Genomic DNA, 22,689 nt, shown 5'->3' with positions numbered 1-22,689 from the left:
CTTTCATCCACGTCTGGAAGTATTCAAGTAAGAAGGAAGAAGTTATTAGCATGTATTTTCTCATAGTTCCTTAGGCAGCTCCTTAAGTTAACTTGACAGGATTTCTGAGAGTATTTTCTCCTCAATTTGGTCTCGCCAATTCCCTAGAACTAGCTAACTCTGACCTGCCACACAACAACTAACAACCTGGGGACAGTGGGGCAAATAGGTGCTTTCTCTGTGACATGTGAAGCCAACCTCTGCATCTTTTTCTAGCTTCTTCTTATGCTGTGCCACAAGGTTACATACAGTGATGCTTGAACATTTGTAACCCTTTAGAATTTTCTACATATCTGCATAAATATGACCTAAAACATCAGATACATATTTGGACATGCAAACATTTGATACTCTTTGAAACAGTGCCTATTAATAAAGGTGATACACTATAAAATGACACATAAAACTGACATTTTGTAGTAATTTTCACAATTTAAATGAACAAAAAGCAGATCAGTCACACTGACAAAGTAAGTACACGCCTACATTTATCACACCCTCAAATCCACACAATTAGAATCGGGTTTTGAAGATTGAGTGCCAGTGATTAGAACCTGCTTAGGGAGTGCAGGTGAAACATGCCTTATTTATTCCCCTCTCATATCTAGTGTCTGGTGTTCCCTTTGCTATTGAGGTGTGAGGTGTCATCAAGCCAAAATCTAAAGCGTTCTACAAGGCCTTCAGAAAAAAAGGTTGTGTATGCCTATGAGTCTGGCAAGAGATTTAAAAAGATCTCCAAATTATTTGAAATACATCATTCCACTGTAAGGAAAATAATATACAAATGGTGCAGGTTTCAAACGACCATCCCAGCATATTCAGCCCAAGAACAGACCATCTGATGCAAAAGGAAGTCTCCAAGAACCCCAAAATTTCATAGTCGGATCTGCTAGTAAGTCTTGCAACTGTTGGTGGACAGGTACATGCTTCTTGAATCAGAAAAAGATTGCACAAATTTGACCTGCATTGACCAAGCCTTTTTGAATAATGTGCTCTGCACAGATGAATCAAAGGTACAGTTGATTGGCAACAGTAACAGCAGACATGTTTGGCGCAGACCAAAGACAACTTTTCAGGAGAAGCACCTCAGAAGCATGGTGGTGGAAATGTTATGGTTTGGGGTTGCTTCACTGACTCAGGGACTGGACAGCTTGCATTCAGTGATTCAACTATGAATTGTGCATCATATCAAAGAATGCTTGAAGATAATGTGAGGCCATCTGTCCAAAAGTTGAACCAAAAATGGACCTTTCAACAGGATAATGATCCTAAGCACACAAGTCGATCCACCAAGGAATGGCTCAAAAAGAAGAAATGGAGGGTTATAGAATGGCCTAGTCAAAGCCCAGATTTGAATCTCATCGAAATGTTGAGGGGGGACTTGAAACGGGCAGTACATGCAAGAAAACCCTCAAACATCTTGCAACTGAAAGAATATTGAATGGAAGAATGGTCAAAAATTCCAGGAATCCTGTTAAACAATTATGCAAAATGCCTACAAGAAGTTATTTCTGCTAAAGGGGGCAATACTAGCTTCTGAGGCCAAGGGTGTACTTACTATTTGCACATAAGAATATCACATCAATTGATATTCATGTTGAATAAATGATTGAAAAAGCTTGTTCAAATATATCAACTTCATTAAAGGACTGTTTCAAAGATGATCACATGTTTGCTTGTCCGAATATGTCAAAAAAGCCTACAATTTATTTGGGGTGTATGAACAGTTTTCATATATATATATATCCCAACTACTAATGCTAGCTCTCTGGTTAACATGAGTGTCCGAGTTCATATGTGGACCTACATGACCCCCTCAGAGACATGGCCACCAGTCGGCAGTCTATAGAATTACCATGAAATTCTTTGAAATTACAGAAAGCACAAACAGTGCTGCCAAGCACAAAAGCACAAAAAAGATGAGGCAGATCGGATAAAAATGCATATGTATTCAAATGGCACTGAACAAACACCACAAAAAAAGTCTGTACCACAACTGTGCCAACTATACACAGTCTAAATGTAGCAAGCACAGAGAAAATTAGTGTCCTCAAATTCCCCTAGACACAGTGGGAGTGGGGGGTAGTTTGGACAGGAGGCACTGTGCCAGTCTCCCTTCTACACAAATTGGGCCCCTTCACCATGATTCTGCTGCCCGCCATGTGCCAAACTTCCATTCCAACCCTCCAATTGTTTTCATTTCTTGTCTCGAATGTATTTCTAGCGAATATCTTTTTCTATCTTAAGGCTTTCAGGGGCCAAGCTAGAGAACGAGCTCAGGCTGAAAAAGGAAAACAAAAAACAAGGGCTATTTCAAGACTGTCAAACATGGTGCCAAAGAGGCATGCAAAAAAACCCTGAGGCCTCGTAACATGGCGTGAAACCCAAACATGGATAATCAAAAACAGCGGTGGCATTCGCAATTCCTGTTGTCAGCCTGATGTCACTTTAGATTAGACATGACCCGCTAATTGTTTATGCAATATAACATGATATTTAACAAGCACAAGAATGTTAGCATGTAAGTACACTACCCCTTTGTTTCGTTCAGGAGGAATGTGCCTAGGTAGGCAGCATTTCTCTGCAAAGCTTGTGTTCTGATAAAGGGTTTTCTTTTTTTTTCAATTTTTCCACTTATAAGGACGCATAAGGTCTTCTTACATTAGCTAGATCTGAAGGCGTTGCCAGGAAATGTAATACTATAATCCGTTTACTGGATTAGAGTTCTGCAAAACGTAGAAAAACCTAGCAATTTGGTATTATCTAAGAATTTCATTACAATTGTAATACAATTGTGTAAACCTGCTGAAATTTCACCCTCTCTGGTAGAAAAATGCAACTGCAAGCAAATTAAAGAATCAGAATAAAAATTCAAGGATGCGTTCCAAAATGTATACTTCGTACCAGTAGTTTGCGTAAGTAAAGACATCAAAGGTGTCCTGATATACTATTTAGTGGGTTGCATGTGTCCAAGGCATTTGTGATCTGCTGCTGTTTTCATATTACACAAATGTTATGAGAGTAAAAATGTACAATGATGTGACTTTATATTTAATGACTATTAGAGAAAAGCAAAATCCCCTACTTTCAACAAGAGCTTGTCTTTTAGCTTCCATCATTCATTTAGCTCACACTGTGACTGTGCGATCCAGCAGCAGTGCCCATGCATCAGCTACTTATCATAGAGTAACTGTGCTCATTATGTTCCATCATAAACACATAATGAATACATCAACTAACATTAGCTAGCTAGTAAATTAGGAGTTCTAATTGAAGGGAAAAGGGTCGCTTCACTGTAATCTCACAGAGCATCTGCTCGGAGTTGGACTGTGGGATGAATACAGGGGCTTTTCCAGAAGCTATGTGCATCTCCAAGTCCAATGCAAGTCAGCTAGCCTGCTAACGCTAGCTAGCTAAATTACTTTTCCAGAAGCTATGTGCATCTCCAACGCCAATACAAGTAAACTCGCCTGCTAATTTTAGCCATATAGCTAAAACATACTGTAGAGAGCAAAACTGTCACACCTGTTCACTAAAATACACTGAATGGTAGATTAAATATACATAGCAATGGCGATATAACCAAGTTTGAAGTACAAAAATACACAAAAACCCAGCTAACTCAACTAGTTATCTACTACTCAGCTATCTGTATTTCTTCAGCTACAATGTCTCTGCAACTGGGTAGCAATACAAATTCCACAATGGGAATAATTCAGATGAGTGTTATTTACTATTCCCAAAATAAAGAATCCATTTATCTTTTATTGATTGTGTTGGACTCACTTTCTCTCCCCTGATTGGCTGCGTGTCCCCATGGAATCAGATTTCTCTGCTGAAAAACCCCCCCCAAACAACAGAAACCCTCATAGAATTTGAAATGGTTATAATGGGAATTGTATTGGTTGAAATGGAAACTGTAATGGTCCCTGTGGGTCTCTACTGGTAATTTGTTGCCTTCTACTGGTGACATGTAAAATATTTTGGATACCATTAAGGACTAATAATGGTAATGGTTTAATGGTTAACAACTGATGGTTTGTAATGGTATTTGTAGTGTAAACCCTAAGAATTTCTGTGATGGTTTCTATTGTTTTGTTCAGCAGGGTTCTTTCGTCCCCCAAAGTTGGGGTGCAATAACATTTGATGTATATGAGTTGGCATATAATGCAAGTGTACAAATTTCACATAAAATCCAACCTAACAATGATACAGCACTGGCTGTGAATTCCGTCATGAGTGTTTAACACTGACTCAGGAACCTGATTGAAAAATCATGGTTCTTTCATATTTTTTTAAAAATAACAAAACTACATATTGTAAACTGTGGTGCAGCTTGGCAAATATTTTGATAGTAAAACTTCACATTAGCATGTCCCTAGTTAAGATGTGGCAGTACCTATTGGATGAGGGTTAGAGGATTAGCCTCAATAACCGTCATTAGCTTTTTTGCTGTCAAGTATCTAATCTTAAACACCACCAGAGAATCCTCTATGACACATCTGACAGACATTTCCCACAATAACACAACATGGGTCTGTTTTAATGCAAAACTACACTGTAAGCTATTAAGGTTCACCAAGTAATAAAAAACAAAAGTATAACAATAGCAGTCTTAATACAAAGTCTATATAAATATATAAATATATTTAGCATTAGCTAAGTGTTCAGTTCTACTCTGACTTCACGATTGTACGATTTACGTTAGCATCTGTTAAGAACAGCTTGACTGCAGTTTTATCTATGCTAGTTCCTAGCTAATCATCTGATTAGGTGCCAACTATGATTCTGAACAAAATCATTATTAGCTATAGGATTAGGAAAATGGTATCATGTTTTCAGAGGAGAACAAACTGGAACCTGCCTGAGGTCCAGCTCTGTCTTTTGTTCCATGGTTCTGACCCTTCCAGGAGGAGGTACTTCCCTGAGGAAAAGTCTTTCTAACATCACTGCGTTGACGTCTTGAGGAGCATGCAAAGCGGTGAGCTGATGCCATGAGCCAGGGGTCTTGGCTGTTCTCCTAAAAGCAGGCCTGATAAGGATCGTGAAGAGTGCCCATGTTGCCCTGCCAGGCCAAGTGAGGGAATGCAAGTCAGAGAAGAGTGACCGATGCTCCGGCGAGCCCACACACACACATACACACACTGTGGCCCTGCTGCCCACTCTCTGAGTAATGCCCTCGGCCACTAAAGAGACCACTTTGTGTGCCAGGGCCAGCGAGTGGGTTCGGACTCCAGAGAGGAAATAGCTAAGGACTGAACATGGGTTCATGTCATTATTCCAATGCTGAACAACTAGTAGGGCTGTGTTTGGGTGGAAAAACTGTAAGAAGTTTCTATAAAACATAAGATACCTTTGTAGTAATGTTGCGTCCTTGACTACATGGAAACTGGAACACGTCCAAGACTCAACACTCCGACATGGTGACAAAAGAAAGAAAAAAAAGAACGTACCATATTCTGCACTTTTTAGTCAGATTTGTGTGAGTGTATGATGTGCAGCTCACTAAGTATAGGTGGATAACTCGACAGTATTTAATATTGAAAAAAAGATTGTCTGCAATTACATAAAATGCGATAGTCATATTGTAGATTCATTGTAGTCGTAAAGTAGATTAATGAAAAAAAGTAGTGCAAATTAATTCCACGTTAACCCTAAGCACTTATGTATAAAAGATAAATGGTAGCTGAAAGCTTTTAATATTCCACTAGCAGCATTACGAGCACTAGCTTTCCTCTGAGTGTTCACTTTTTCCAACCTCAGCATTAAGGTCATTCTCCAAACTCAGTCAAGAGTCTGTAGGATGACTACAGTTAGTATTAGCCAAAAGCATCATTATTTTCTCTTTCATTACTTTCAGTTGGAGGACAAACATATATAACAGCCCGTCTATAGTTAGTATTAATGCCTGATTGCAGTCCAAGAAGCAGCCAGACAACACTGCAAGTATGAAAACAGCATGACGACATCAACTAAGTGTCTATGGTAAGTGTGTGGTTAGCATGAGGGACTGATTATAGTTATATAGTTAGACTGACTACAGTTTGCATTAGCTAGGACTCTGACAGAACTCTGATGCTTGCTCCCATAACAAAAAGTCAGCAAGGCATTGGTCAGTACTAGGTTTATCTCGATGAAACTAGCAAATTAGCCTGATTTTTTTAAAAAAGCGCACCTACTATGGTTTTGAAACATGCTTAATTTTGTTATAATGGTCTCATACAATAGATTTACATGCATCCAAGGTCAAAAACACTTTAATGTGCTCATAATTTAAATTACAGCATTACCTTCCCCCCCCATGTCACAAATGACTCGTTAAATGATTCATTCTAAAGGATTCGTTCTAAATTCCTCCTTTCAGACAGCATTCTCTGCTCTGATTGGTCAGATGTCCCAATCTGTTGTGATTGGTCTACCGCTATCAGTGTGTTTCAAAAAGGAAACACCCACTACCATAACGAGTTTCAGCTCAGTCTGTTTGCGAGCAGCTGATGAAGACCAGAGGCGGGGCTTTTTATTACAAACCTATGTAGGTTAGTACAGGAAGTAAAGTCTGGAATTACTAACAACTCATTTCAGCTGTTCAGAATTGCTTCCTTCTTTTGGGAGTCCGTTTGTCATGTGCTTTGATTTTTGAAACTTTGCAGACTTTTTACATTCACAAACATCTACATAACACACTACACGAAAGGTAATATTTGAAAAACTATAATAGGTGCACTTTGATAATATTGAAGCAGCTTACCAAATGTACTGTGAGGTAATGCTAGTATACTTGGCTGCTGGTTTTAATCAAATAACAATAAATTAAGCTAGTTCGTTCCAATTTGGATAGTTTATTGACGTCAAACAACATGCATATTAGAGGCCTTGCTGGATTGCTGGAACTATCAGTTATCGGCAAAAATCCACACCAATAGTTTTTCCCGGTTGCGTCCGTTGTGAGACCGGCTGAGAAGGGTCAGTCATCATTATACAGTATGGGAGCGGCCTCCAGAGATGACATAAAAACGATCACTGAAAAATTTTGTTGTGTTATTTTAAGTTTTTTAAAAAATTCATTTTAGATGTCTCCATTTTTATTTGTTATTTGGAATATTCAAGCTTTGGTACAGTCAATAGTGTTTATTTTTGTAATAAAATTCAGCAATATTTTTACTTAAGAGTATTATGTTTTCATTCAGTAACCATTTAAAAAACTTTCGGTTGATTAATTAGTTATTGGCAGGTACTGCCCAACTTAGTTATCAGTATCTGTAAAATCCACGGTAGAACTCTAATGTATATAGAATATATATAGATTCATATACTGAAAAGGTAATATTAAGGTGAACTTTAACACTATGATGTGCTTTGGTAGCAAATGTTGCTAAGCTATTATAATGTGTAATTAAGACCATTTTATGCTAGGCATTAACCCACATCAAGGTGTGGAAAATAAAAATAAAAAAAACTAAATGGCTGAAGACATTGAACTCAAGTAGAAAACATCTGTCATTCGTTCAAATCTGAATAAAGACATGGAACAGCTGAATGACACTCATCCAAGTATATGGAGGGAGTTCTCTTGGGGCTTCGGGTCATTTTTCCACAAGGTGATGCTTCCAGACTCATGGAAAACAATGATACTTGGGTTTAAAAAACAATAAATAAATAATTTAATAAATAAAAGAGTGAAACTGAATTGTCCCACATCATAAAGACAGACAATGCTGTTCAGGCTGGATCACGGGAGTTATAGAGAGGACAAGACCACATCAGAGGGAACCAAGAAAAGAAAAAAGTGGAATTTTCTGAGTGGTCATCAGTGCATGCGCACACACACAAAATATTCAACTGTAATATTCACTCGTGGCCAAATGAGAACTGTTTTATTACAAACACACAAACAACCACACACCACACACACACACACACTCTGCTCAATCACAATATACACATAAATTACATCCTCAGAAATGCAAACACACACACACACACAATCATCAGAAAGTGCTGTTCAGAGGGCCTCCCCTTACATAAGCATCCAGACTCTGTAATTATGAAGGGTGGTTCCCATCTAATGCATGTGTGTGTGTGCTTGTGGAGGAGGGCCAAAGACACGAGTGAAACTAAGACAAAGAGAAAGTGGAAGAAAATGGAGGAAAAGCATGACTGAAAAACTGAGAACAACAGGTGGTGGAGGAGAGAATAATCCTCACTCAAGATTCACTTCTATGACAGTTGTCTATTATTTGACCTCAGCCTTTAAATAACACACTGAGAAACATGATTCCTTGATCGGAGTAACGACGGTGTCCATGTTGTTCAAACTTCAATGCAATTCTCATGCTGTGAGTTATGCTACTGGATTGCCAAGGAGGACACATTTTATCCATTTACAGACATGGGGACAGAGAGAGAGAGAGAGAGAGAGAGAGAGAGAGAGAGAGAGAGAGAGAGAGAGAGAGAAATGCATACAGAGAGGGGGATGGACACATGTAGGAAATGTACTGATAATTCCCTCCAAAATGTTTCCTCACTGGGGAACAGGCCTTTTCCGTTTGCTTGGTCAAAAACACACACACAAACACATGCACACATACATATATACACACACACACACACACACACGCACACAGGGAAAGAGAAAGAAATGACAAGGAATAATAAGCCAGATGAATGATAGAAAGTTGTCCCTCTCTTTTCCTGCCTCACCCTTCTGCTCCTGTTTATGTTAGCGAGACCACAGATGGCTGGACCAATCAGAGAAAACAAACTAAAACACACACACCTTATTACCCTTGTGAGGACCTTCCTTTGACATAGTTATTAATGCCTGCACCTAATAACCCTAACTTTAAAAGTTAACGAAACAAAACTTTTCTCCCTTTGTCTCTAAATAAAAAAAAAGAGAGAAAGAAATTAATGAAATAATAATAATATCCTTGTGGGAAACAGCTGAATATCAGCTAAATGTCCCCAGAAGTTCAAAACTGACCGATTTTGCTACTCTTGTGGGGACACACAGTACCCACCGAAATTTAAAACTTTACTCCCATACACACACACATACACACACACTGGAGATTTGCCAGAGGTGCCCTGGGAAAGAGAGAGCCCCCCTCCCCCTGGTGGCTTGATCACCACATGGCCCCTTTCTCATGCCTGGGTCTGCGGGCGCACACACACACACACACGCACACACAAAAAACCATCTTGTGGGCCTTCAATCTAGACCATGTCATCTCAGTGCTCGTCCCTCACATCAGACTGACATCGTATGTGTATAATTTCAGACCATACAATAGAGTTATTATTAGCTCTATTGTAATTAGTTAGTTACATGTGATGTCATTGTGCTTATATTCACAAGAAAGAAAACTTTAACTTATGATGACCTATTTATTAAGTTTTATTTACTGTATCTGCATCTTGCTAATTTTGCTGCCAGCTTGTTTCCATCAAACTGTATTTTGGGGGGTAGGGGAGCATGTTTTTATATCTTGGTTGGGTCTAAATGTCCCAATTTGTACATTTGGCTGGTCCCCATAAGGAATTAGCTTTTTCAAAAACGGCAGCTTTTTATTAAAAATAAATAAATAAATAAATAAATGCGTCAATGGAAGGTTCTCAGGCACAGTAAGACAAATGTATATATGTGTGTGTGCACACGCATGCATGTGCGTCTCACACATGACAGTATAGCTAAGCACAGCAGCCTCCTGTGTTGGCCTTGTTATCTGGATGACACGCTGTCTGCACTCCACTCCATCAGTCAACACCCATTCAAGCACACACTGCATCTGTGTGTACACGCACACACACACCCCCCTACTGCCAATCAAATTATTCTGCAGATACATTGAGTGAACACGATTATCCAAGAAATCATGTAGTGCCCTCCCATATTTGTCCATAGACGACAGCTGCCCTTTTTCACTAAGCACTTTATCCTGCTCAGGTTCGCAACAGAGCCAGTGCCTATACCCCAGGGACATTGGGCATGTGGAGGGAATGCATCCTGGATGGGACACCAGTCCATCATAGGGCACCATGCATACACTCATTCAGACTTGGGGGCAAATTCCCTTATACCATCCAAGCACCTACGTTTTGAGAGGTGGGAAGAAACCTGAGAACCCAGAGGAAACCCACTTCTACACAAGGAGAACATGTGAAATTCTGCATAGACTGTAGGATCGAATTGACGAGAAACTTGACTACAATTTTTCAAGGGTTCTTTGGATAGTAAAGTTTATTTAGTGGAAGCTTTTGTTACAGAAAAACATTTAATTGTGGGGCTCTACACATACACACTATGAAGTGAAGAAAACCAGCATTTTCTGGGAAGCTTCCCAACGATGCTGTTCTGTAACAATTAGCATTTAAAGGCCTTGAGAGAGTAATTCATCTGAGAAGATTGGCTAAAAATAAAATAAAAATAAAGAAATCCCTTAATGCATTGTTGATTTGTACATACAATTTGGATAATTCTGAACTGGAGACTATATGGAATTAAATTTGAGGCAAAAGTACTGAACGTAACTTTTCAAAAAAAAAAAAACAACAAAAACATAAAATGAGAAAAAAGAAAAAAACATTCTGAAACTGAAAACTGGAACTCAGTGGCAAAAATTTTACATGGTCTTCAAATAAACAACATTCTTTGTTAACAGTTTTCTAAGCTTAATTTTTTCTAATCACAGTTTATGAATGCTCTGCCAGAGTTTTCCTTTTACACTCAGCAAGTTTATGTTCGCCATTCTGGCACAAATCTCTTGTGTGGGTGGAGCTTAACAGTGATTTACTCCCATTGGCAAGTGAGATTTAGATTGACAGCTCCCTGACCAGGAAGTACAGACTTCAGGTTCTCTGTATAGTTTTAGAGTTTGTACTTTGTAGTGGAAATGAATTACTTACTTAGTCAGTATATTAGTTCGTAATTAATATTTGAGGTTAGTCTCATGTGACTATTTTTTTTTCAAGATGATCTCTCAGGAGCGGCACGGAACGTCGTCGCAGTCATCATCAACGTCATCATCCTCCTCCTCAGCTGGACACTCGAGCTGTCGATCTATATCGCACTAGCCAATGGGAGTAAATCACTGTTAAGCCCCGCCCACACGAGAGGTTTGTGCCAGAATGGTGAACGTAAACTTGTGGAGCGTAAACGAAAACTCTGGCAGCAAATCCGTAAACCATTATTAGCAAAAAGGAAGCTGAGAAAACAGTCAAAGAATGTTGTTTATTTGAAGACCATGTAAAATTGTTGCTACTGGGTTCACCATTTTCAGTTTCAGAGTGCTTTTCTTCTTCCTCGTTGTATATTTTTGTTCATTTTTAAAGTTATGTTCAATAGTTTTGGCACAAATTTAATTCCATAAGACCATAGTTTCCTTATTTGTTAGCTACATTAGCTCCAGAGCAACTACACTTGAAGTTCGAATGCACTTCACCTCTGACTTTGGAGTGAAACATTGTGTGCAATAAGATTCTGGCCAGATGGTCCCTTTACAGCTTTAAGACTTCATTGCTAGCTGGATCTGATGAAGGTGAAGTGGAAAGCAAGACCGCTATAAACACACACTCACAGAGCAAGCCATTCTCCAATCATACTCTGATTGGAGAATGGTTTACCTTGTACTAATACTAGACACACAAAGAAAGAAAGAGTGAGTGAGCGAGAGAGAGAACAGTAGACAGAGCTGATAAAGTGATGTCCTTCATCTCTTGAGACAGAAGGACGTGGGAGAAAAATATGTCTTTGATAGGTTACTGAAATGTGACACACTGATACTCCCTTTATTTCTTTATTTGAAGTGAAGAAAGTAAGGAAGTAGGTCACATAAAAAGTCCCTTAAAAAGAAACACACACTGTCTGCTTCTCAAGGCTCTTATGCAGAGAGAAAAGATAGGCCACATTCCTGCAGCTTGATTAACTGAAAACAAAAGAGCCACCAGATTCCCTCCTCTTCTTCTGCTTCTTCTCCTCCACCATCTCTTGCTACTCTCTCTTCTCACTATTCTGTTCTATTCAGCTGTTTCTGTGCATTCTCTTTTCTGTCCTCTCAATATCACTTCTCACTTTTGCACTCACCCTCCACCACTCTTTTCACTAGCTCTCTCCTGCTCACTCTCTACCTGATATCACACTCCAATCTTCAGGCAGAGAAAATGAAGGAGATGACCTCATCTCTCGGCTATGCGTCGCCTCCTTCACTGGCTTTAAAGAGGGCAGAGAAAGACTGAGGTGTGGAGAATGTGGACAGAGTGAAAGAACAAGGCCAAGGGAAAATTTCCTGGTCATGGTCAAGGGCAAGGTAAAGCAGGCAAAGGTCATACCTTAATACCTGTGGAACAGCCACTGCTAATCATAGACTACTGTAAGGTAATTGTTAACTATTGTACTACAATTGTACTACAGTGAATCTCAGAACTGAGATAGAATCACAGACTGTATGTCCTTAGTACTGTTTAATATTAGTTATAAGCTATGTAGAAATGGTAGATAATATTTGGGAAATTAGAAACCCTATCTATCTGTATATAGACCCTTGTAGCCAGGTAGCTAACAATGGTCCTGAAATTGATATCACACAATCTGTATATGTCTGACATTAGTTAAAGCCTGTATGATGGGGATCATCAGTTAAAAACTGTAAAAGGGGGTCAGGTAAATACTGTACCGGTAGGAGGGATCAGTTAAAGATTACTGAGAAGGAGCAGTTAAAGTGTGCCGAGTTGATCAGTTAATGACTTGCACTCCACGGGAATCATTTCAAACTGTACAAGGAGGGTGTGAGATCAGCAGAGTGCACAGAGAGCATTTCAGGCCTTCAAGTCTCTTGCAGCATTCTCCCAGCATCCTTCCCTGCAACTCGTCAAGTACATCAGTAACCACAACAACTTCCTGTTTCTGTTCCCCAGCTTCCTGTCTGCAAAGGATCACTCCACACCAGCGCTGTCAGAGGAGCAGGCCAAGGCTCCAGAAATACACACACACACACACACACACACTATCATAGCCACACAATGGTGTGTATTTACCAGATGGAATAAAATTTCAGCAAATTCTAGACGTCGATGCTAAATTACAGTCCATAGTACAGGCATGCTTTCTATTCCACAAATTAAGCGCACAAACTCAACAGCACAATGAGCATACATAGGTGTTAACTCATCATCTCTCCTTCCTTGTTTCCAAAATAAATTAAAAAACCCACCACACCTTTTCATTCTTCTCGTTCTTTCTTCTAACTCTATGCTCTATCCTCCCTCCTTTCACTGTCCTCTCCACTCTCTGGGATCAAGTAGTTATGGTGCTCATGTCATAATATACAATCACCAATTGCTCCCTTCCAGGGGTGAGCTCAAAGTACGTGTCCTCCGTCTAGTCAACCACAAGTATGTTTGGGTGTTCACATCATCTGCTTGCGTCACACACTCCTAAAAGAAATGCTTAGCCAGCAGGTTTTTTGCTCCCCCTTTCTTTCTTTCTTTCTTTCCCTCTCCCCCCTCCCTCTCTCCTCTCTCTCACGCTCTCACTCACACACACGGAGCAGTAATGATAAAAACAGGGTGCACCTGTTTTTATCATTACTGCTGTCCAATACACCCAAACCATTAAACCCAGTGGTTCTGCTAATGATAATCTTTACCTAACACAAGAAACATTACTGATTACATCACTGGTGCAATCATGAAAATCCAGAGAATTATCCCACAAACTCAGCTGCTTTATGAGAAACTACATGGTATTCTTCTTCATCTGGCAACCAGAAGTGTAAACTTTTCAGTGTTGTACACACTACCAAACAGTTCGAGACCATGTCCAAACTCTAATGCTTCCCAGTGTGGTGATGTCATCCCTATAAATAAATCCCTGAGGACCCCGTCAAAGCTAAACCTCGCAGTTTACTTAAGACCTTACTTAAAATGATAGCAGCTAACTACTAAGCTAACTATTTTGCATTAATTTGTATTGTAAGCTCCCCTAGTGTAGCACTAGTCAGCTACCTATAATTAATGTCTTACTTTCATAGAAGTATTGTGTAGCTACAGACAAATTACAAATGAAAGGAAACTTTATATCCAAGCTACGTCAATGCACGTTGAGGCTGTTCTGGAGGATAGTGGTGGACGAACACCTTACTAAGGCATTGCGCTGGTTTTTATGTAGGTTTTTTCCCTTTCTTCTAGGTACAGTGTAGGTATGTTGTGCTCACGAACAATGATGTCTTTTTGAACGAGTCAAAAGGTTAAGGTAAACAAATCAGTATAAATCCGGCTTTTTGCTGATTATCAAACAGATTTTAGATACAATACTGACCAGATACAGTAGTGACCGAGATTCACTACTCTCTGGTTCAAAGGACCAGTTGAAGTACGTTCACAGAATACCAGCCAAGCTGGAGATTTTCAGCCTTTCAGTGCATGCAATAGCAATGTGAGGTAGGATTTGGGAAAAAATTATACTCCAGACAGAATAAAAATAAGACAAATAAGACAAACTCTATTGCTGTACTTTATAATAAAAAATGTGATTTATTTATCACTTTTGTTACAGACTATTTATTTTTAGCCCAATATGTCATTTGTTAGTGTTTTTACGATATGCATGCTACTCCAGCAATTATAGTTTGTGCTTATGAAATTATGGGTGTGCCTCTTATACTACAGAGAGACTTCTGTTACAGAAACAGTATATGTGCAAACATGGTCTGTGATGCAGACAGACCAATTTCAAAATACAAGTGGAAGGATTCTAATGCAACTCATGAAGCAAACACGGAACCAAATTATAAAATGGTCATGATGCTGGATTGCTGAGCCTTCTATTCAGGTTCACAGATCGTGTGTTTATTTTCACTAACCTTTATTCATTTGCCAGACACAAGCTTAGATGATCAGGTGGTAATGCTTCATATATTATATTTTCAATTATTTACAGTGTCTCTTTTTTTTTGGCAACAACATTGTGTGCGCGCCCTAGTCTGTGCCTCAAACCCAGTGTGCATGCATGTAGGAGACAGAGAGACTACTGTGAATGATGACTCAGATTAGACCAAATTATCCAAGCTGAAAGTCAAGCCCAGCAAGGCATTTTAACTCTTGTCTAGGTCATAATGACTTCATTAAACAGAAAACAAGAAACATTTAAATATCACAAACTAGGAATGTTGGCTAACCAACACAGTATCAAATCAAGGTAATTCATTTGCACCCATCACAATCAGCGCCCTAAATTTCAGCATCACACATAGAATCAAGAACAGCCAGGCACCAACAAAAACTAGAGAAAGTACACAACCATAAAAGGTGCTAAAAGAGAATACGACCTAGCCTTGCCCTACAAAAGGGTGGATTCATTATACACATACAGAGAAGAAACTAATCTCTGAAAACCTGTAACACTTTGTAATAAATCTCAATCTATAAATACCCAAGTGGAGAGCACTCTTAAATATAAGATATATTGAGGACATTTCACAGAAACTTTTCTGTGACATTTCATTAGAAATGTTATAGCAAACTGTTCCCTGAGTTAAACTGTTATCTAAATACACAAGGAGGTAAAACAATCTGTCCAAAACATGCCAGGAAAGAATGAGCATGACTTTTAAAACAGCTAGAGAAAGAAATATGCATTTGCACTGAACAAAGTGAGGCATATGGGACATATCAGAATAACATATGCACACACAAAAAGGCATAAATTCATACGAAGCAAACATCTGAGGAACAGAAGAAACAAATCTCCTAAGAAAAAGATTCCTATTTGGCCCATTGTTTGCATGTAATCTTTCACAATCACAGACAAAAACATCTTGTGCCATAAAAGCACTTCACTGGAATATGAGGCAATATGTTTCACAAAAGGAGACCTTCGGGCATGGATATCACTTCTGACGTACACATGCACACACAGTAGTATTACAGGTACAATTCCTTATCAACTAAAAATCTTTAGCCTTTGGGGCACACTTGGTTTCAGCTTAAAGCATAAAACTCAAATGACCGAAGATACATGTCACCTACCACTTGTGGCTTGGTTTTAAGCGGGGCCTGGGTCAGCTCATCACTGGACTTCCTCTGCAGTTTGGGGTCAATGGTGGCCATTGCAGGAACAGAGCTGGTACCTTCCACAACAGCTCCATCAGCAGGGATGTCTGAAGACCCCTCAGGTGGATTCAAAGCCAGGATGTATTGTTCCGTCACATCTTCCAAAGATGGAGTTCCCTCTCCTTGTCTGTGTCTTGAGACTTGTTGGGGTTCAGGGCTCTTGAAAGAGCTAAGTTGCTGGTTAGATGATGTCATGGGCACAAATGTTGCAGGCTCGCTGGCATGGCGTACATGTTTGGGCCTTATTTTAGGTGCAGGAAGTTGAGGCAGGATGGACTTGGAAGGATCCAGATGATCTTCATAGGATTGATCCTCTTGCTGCTCCTCTAATTGGTCCCCATCATCACAAGACTGTTGATGGGTGACTCGGTGTGTGCGTTTCTTATAACCGCGACGACTTATGCAGGGAGACAAAACCTGGGCCAGCTTTGGGTCAAAGGGCAACTTTGGCTCCTCGTTTCCCACTTTATTAACTCCATTGCGGTCAAGGTGGCAGGGCAAAACATGCTCTGATTGGGATCGAGACCTCCTGTTGGAATACCGCTGACATTGCTCACTGTTCAGCTCCCACAGCTCATCTCTTTGCTCCGACAAGATTGGCTCACTGCTGGAAGGAGGAATGGGCTGCTCTAACTCGTTAATAGGTTCCTTAGGATGTTTCTGGACTTCAAGTGCTGGAGAGGCCAGTTCTCCCCGTCTGCTGGGGTCACTAAAGCTCTTCTTTTTCACTGCTTTTCCATTTGCCTTCTCATCAATGAGCTTGTCCATTGCACCGGGTTCATGCACTATGCTCTGTATCACAGTGCTGTAATCTCGCAGAGAGTCACTATACACTGACAGGTCACTAGCTGCACTGCCAGTACACTCCGACAGATCCGCTGCAGAGGAATCTACACTTACACCCACCTTTGAGTTTAGAGAGAGTGAGCCAAGTAGGTTGCTGTCCACAGAAAAGCTGTTATTGCCATCCTCTGCCACCGAGCGACTTCGATGTGGCATGGGATCACTGAGAGAGCGGTATGCAGACTCACTGTTTGACTCCCCATTACTGCCATTGCTGGAGTCTGAGCCATTGTTGGCAGCTGAGGAGAATTTTCTCCGTCTTCGAAGAGCGCTGGGAGTAGGTGGAGCCTCTGAAGAAGCCTGGTTAACATTTTTACTGATGCTTACATCTCCTCCTATAGCTACTGCCTCATATTCTGTCCTGACAGATGGGACAGGAGTGGAAAGAGACTTCTCCGGCGTCATGTTGGGTGACTGTTCCTCATACAGTCCAGACTGAGTCCAAACAGTGAGCGTCTGGCCTAGCAAGTCGGTTCCAGAGGGCAGTCCTCCATATGAGCCAGCCTCCGGCTCTGTGACAATTCCTTCATCTGTCAGACTTGATTCATGTCCTGAAAGTTCATCCAATGACTTATCAACAAACATGTTCTCCTCTGAATTTCCCCTAGGTAAACATTTTCCACTTTCTAGATCAGCCTGTTTTTTGTTTACAGTATCTACAATCTGTCCATCCATCTTCTCCACTTGCTTTATCTGATTAATTTCTTTATTATCTTCCACCATGTCAACATTCCCATTTCTTTTAAACCCTGAAATATCATCATCATCATCATCTTCATCATCATAATCCTTGTTAGCACTCATTTGACAAATATCCCTTATTACCTGTCTTGCTTCTTGAACGTAGCGATCTTGTAGAGGGGTTGGCATTGGCTCTTCATAGTCATAACAACCTCTACAATCATCACTTTCCACCTCTCTATCAGAAATGACTACTCGATCTCCATCACTTTCATGGTCCAGTCTTTGCTCAGAGGAACTCCTCATAGCTGACCCTAATGGTTTCTCTGAGTAAGTGAAAGATTTGGTTCTCCTCAATGTAGCAGTGAGGTCCTTTAGTGAGGGCCGTCTAGAGTTCAATGCTGAGGTTCTTGAGCCCATTTTGTACATAGTTGATGCACTTTGGACACCCTGAAAGCTGGAGTTCAGACTTTCCTCACCATCTTGGCCTCTCTTCTTCATTCTTAGCTCTGATAAATCAGTTTTCAGGTAACTCAGCAGTGACAATGTTTCTGAAGCAATATCAGGATTTGACATGGATATTCTGTCTTTATCTTTTTCATGACTGACAGAACGGCGACCAAGTCTGTTTTCTGCAGCTTTAGGAATGCCTTCTCCTTGATTCAAGCTAGGCACCACCCGGGGACGAACACGGACAGGGGCCCGAGAAAAATTGTCTCCATGCCCAAAACTAGGTGAGCGGTACATAGTAGCATTGCCATGATATGTTTTGCTTAGGACAGAAGATGAGGCTCTGTTAGACGTTGAACTCACAAGATCTTCAGCCTTTAGAGTCTCAGTGCTGGAATATCTGCTGCTACAGCGTGACCCCAAGGGGGTGGAGAGAAATGAGGGAATGGTTACCTTCGACACGCGTGATACAAACGGGACATTACTGGTGCCAACTTGTCCCTCAGAAGCTTTACATAGGTGTTTATAATTGTCCTGTACCACAGACGAACCTCGAGCTATGTTCCCTCTCTCACACATCTGCCCACTAAAGCTAGCCTTAGACCGCAAGCTGTCAAGCCTACGTCCCTCCATTTGGGAATCACATGAACGCTGGTGGCGCTCGAGGTGCTCCATCATTACGTGCTGGTCGTCACTGTCATCAGACTCCTCATTCTCTCTACTACAATTACTTTTCTTCTTTTTCCTCAAAGAACGACGTCGAACTTGATGAGCTAATCCAGCTGGGCTGTCTTCCTCACTACCTGAAGACCTATGAGGGAGTTTGGCCCAGGCATCATGCTTGTTCCTTGAAATGTGTGTGCCAATTCCTTCACTGCTGTGCACAAATGAGAGTGCTTTTCTACCCGTCTGCCCTCCAGATTCGTCCTCCTCTTCTCCAGAGCTCAATCTCTCACGAGTGCTGACCGATTCCACGGAGGAGCCCGTCTGTGGTTTTGAGGAGCTATGTGAGGAATGCAAACTATCTGATGGCTGTGGCTGCTTTGCCCTCTGTCTCTGCTCCTGCAGCTGCTCACTGTAAGCACACGAATGGGACCTGAGAGGCAGTGCAACAGAACTACTGCGAGGTGGAGGAGTGGGTGGAGTGAGTCGGAGGTCACTGTCTGTCCAGCCCTTTCTGCCACTTTTGTGAGTCTCAACTCTACTTATATCCGTTGGCAGTTTTCTTGTCACAGCGCTCAGATCACCTTCATTAGAATGCTTTTCTGTGCTAAAATCAGAGTCCATACCCTGCTGTTTGTTAGCATCATGGTCTGAGCTGTTTGTATCCTGCCAGTGTCCTCTTGGCTGTAGTGGCGACTGCCTGTCGCTCTTGTCTGAGGACGTGTTGCTGTCTTTTGTGCTGTATGAACCGTGATGGCGATAGTCATCAGATCTCAAGTCCTCTCCATCCGACATTGACTTGTGCTTTGTTCTGTGACCATCCCCAAAAAGCTCTCTAATTTTTGTAACGCTCGGCCAGCTTGAATCAACATGAATAGTTTCACCTTGGGAAGAGCGATGGCGGCGATGAGACTTGCATGTCGAAATTCCTAGGACACAAATATCATCTTCTGAATTTAAAGTGTTACCACTAAAGCTGTCAGAGCCATCACTGATTTCAGAATAATCACTCTTACCTGCCTTTATGCCACCTCCGATCTTTCGAACCCTCCGTTTATGACCTGCGTCTGAATCCGAACCAGAGACGGATTCCTGACACTTATGATCCAAAAGTTTGTTGGTCAGGGTTCCTGAAAGATCTTTGCTCTGATCAGGGAAACATCCTGAAATGTCCTGAGAAGACGCACCATCCGGAGATCTAATCCTATTGGAAACTGCAGACTGAAGGACTGAAGTGCTGCCTGAATTTGTGTTTGTTCCAAACTTTTCTGAGAGCTGGCGGATTGAGGGTGAAATGGTATGAGTGGAGCCCTTCTTCAGCTCTGCCCTCGAGAGGCTGGCTGCTGAAATTTTGGAAACTTTTCTAGCCACAGCAGCACTGCGCATATCCGAGGGCTGTGCAGCCGGAGGGGGAAGGGCTCCTCCAGTCTCCAAATCCTTCGAGCCGTGGCGCTGATCCTCGGCTCCCGGACTGCTTTTATTGGCCTTCCAATTGTGCAACTTTTTGAAAGAGACACTCCGGTAAACCGCAGCTTTCCTCTGCGTCTGCTTGTCTGCCATCGCGTCTCTCTTCCTTCTCGACTCTTTGGCGTCTAAATTCCTTCGGTTTTTGTTAGTTTTTTTAGTCCATCGATAGATCCACCGTCTTGTTTTTTTTTTTTTTTTGCGTCTTTGCTTGTACAACTTGTAAACTAACGCCGCGTTCCCATTGACCCGGCTCTGTGTTGCACAACAAATCCAACTTAGGAAACTTTACGAAACTTTACACCTTAGGGAAACTAACGCACGCGCGAGTTTCCCAGCAATGCTTCCCTTCCGCTTGGTTTCCATCCATGAAGGAGGAAAAGAGGCTCAAAGTCTGAGCAGCAAGCTTGCAAATGGTTGAGCTCCGCAGAAAGTTTGCCCAAAGTAAATCCCATTTCGGAAACTGAGCGCGTCTCTGCGTGAACGCATCTTTTCTTTCCAACACCAGTATGCTTACCGGGATTCAGACATCATTAAGGTTGAATTATGTGCTGGGGTTTTTTTCCCTGTGTTTTGCATGCCTAAATGGCTGGTGGGAGTGAGGGAGGGCGGGACTGAGCATGGGGAAGGGGGAGAGCAAGAGCCCCTGGGGTAATGGGGGGAAGAAGAACTGCGCTTCCTCTCTGATGGGAAAATACGCGCGCGCGCGCGCACACACACACACACACAGCAATGCTGCTAAATAAACATTAAATCCTGGATGGAGATCAAGAGCTACTTGGTGATGTAAAAACGCCTAATGAATTAAATTTCTATTGATTCCCTTCGAGGTTTGTGTTTACACTCTTGTCTTGACAGAAAACATGTCCTGTGTTTTTTTTGTTTGTTTGTTTTTTCCCATACAGGTCACTGAATTTGGGTTTATTGCCCTCCTGTTGGGAGGCATTTCAGTATTTTTCTCATTTCTCATATTTGTACTATTTCTAGCTCCAAAGTTCTCCCCAGTGGGTTTCCTCCTGCCTCTCTGGTTTCCCCCCACCTCCCCAAAAAATATGCTCTGCGATGGACTAGTATCACATCTACAGTAGAGTGTGCCCACCTCAATCCACTCCTATAACGTGGTCACTGAAGTTGAGTGAATTAATTAATGTACTATCAGTGGACTAGGTCAACCAAACAGACTTCATTTAAAAACCATAATGCGCTTTGCTTTACTTTCACACTATCCATTGTCACCCAGATGAGGATGCGTTCCTTTCTGAGTCTGGTTCCTCTCAAGGTTTCTTCCTCATATCGTCTTAGGGAGTTTTTCCTTCCCACTGTCAACTCTGGCTTGCTCATTAGGGATAAATTCACACACGTAAAATCTGTATCCTGTATTTATATGTTTCTGCTTTGAGACAATGTCCATTGTAAAAAGCGCTATTCAAATAAAATTGAATTGAATTGAATTGAACTATTTGTGCACTACTGAATACTTTTTATTTTATGCTGTATTGTTCACAGGGGGAGCATGGTGGCTTAGTGGTTGACACATTTGCCTCACACCTCCGGACTGGGGGCTTGATTCCCACCTCCATCTTGTGTGCATGGAGTTTGCATGTTCTCCCCATGCTTCAGGGGTTTCCTCCAGGTATCCCGGTTTCCTCCCCCAGTCCAAAGACATGCGTTGTAGTCTGATTGGCATTTCCAAATTGTCTGTAGTGTGTGTGATTGTGTCCTGTGATGGATTGGCACCCCATCCCCTGCCTCATGCCACGGGTCCCCTGGGATACGCTCCAGGCTCCCCGCAACCCTGTGTAGGATAAGGGTTACAGAAAATGGATTTAAAAAAGTCAGTTACATTGTACAATGAGATTCTTACTCTGTGTTCCTTCTGTTCACCATCAATATTATACAGGTACTATAAATTGGTTAGAAATTATTCTGTAATATTGAGAAGTATGGTATATATTACAAATATGAATATGATGTAGGTAGGCTGTAGTGCAAGAAACCTGTAAACATGGATATTTGACACTGAGCATTGGATTGTATGATTATAGTGCCAGTATTTATATTTATACAAACCACTGCTGATCTGATATGGTTATTAACAACTGTAGTCACAGTTGGTGAGAATCATTGACGAGCCTGATGTAAGTAGTAGATGTTTCTTAGCTTTGTGGTTCTTGATTTCAGACTCCTGTAGCATCTACCTGATGGTAGGAATGTAAAGATGGTTGGGGTGGGTTCTGTCTATGATAATATTGTGTAGCTCTTCTGGTGAGCCTGGTATAATAAATAACCAAATAACCAGTAAAGTCATTAGAAAATCTGAAATGATTATTGATCAATTTAGTCAGGTAATATGGAAGGTGGAAAATCACTTACCACTCGTCACTACGCTTACTACATATAATTTTTATTTGTATGTTGTATGTATGTTTTGTTGTTTGTGCA

At 41.1% G+C, this 22,689-nt stretch overlaps 1 protein-coding gene across 2 annotated transcripts in view; it reads right to left on the bottom strand.

Annotated features, from left to right (window-relative positions):
* LOC124628061 (rho guanine nucleotide exchange factor 17) overlaps positions 1-20,862 on the bottom strand; it is a 138,633-nt gene extending 117,771 nt beyond the window's left edge. Inside the window, exons 1-2 of one of the 2 annotated variants that reach the window (XM_047155131.2) lie at positions 19,800-20,861; positions 16,063-19,712 (exon numbers count right to left, since the gene is read on the bottom strand). In XM_047155131.2, coding sequence (XP_047011087.2) covers positions 16,063-19,712; positions 19,800-20,343 — 4,194 coding nt within the window. In that variant the 5' untranslated portion in view covers positions 20,344-20,861. Of the gene's footprint in view, positions 1-16,062 lie in introns of both variants that reach the window. The other variant, XM_047155130.2, reaches the window with a different exon arrangement.
* Between the last annotated feature and the right edge of the window lie 1,827 nt (positions 20,863-22,689).

Source organism: Ictalurus punctatus, chromosome 4 (genome assembly GCF_001660625.3).
Source record: "Ictalurus punctatus breed USDA103 chromosome 4, Coco_2.0, whole genome shotgun sequence".
Lineage (NCBI taxonomy): Eukaryota > Metazoa > Chordata > Actinopteri > Siluriformes > Ictaluridae > Ictalurus > Ictalurus punctatus.
The sequence above is the reverse complement of the archived record's forward strand: the minus strand, read 5'-3'. Positions and strand labels throughout refer to the sequence as shown.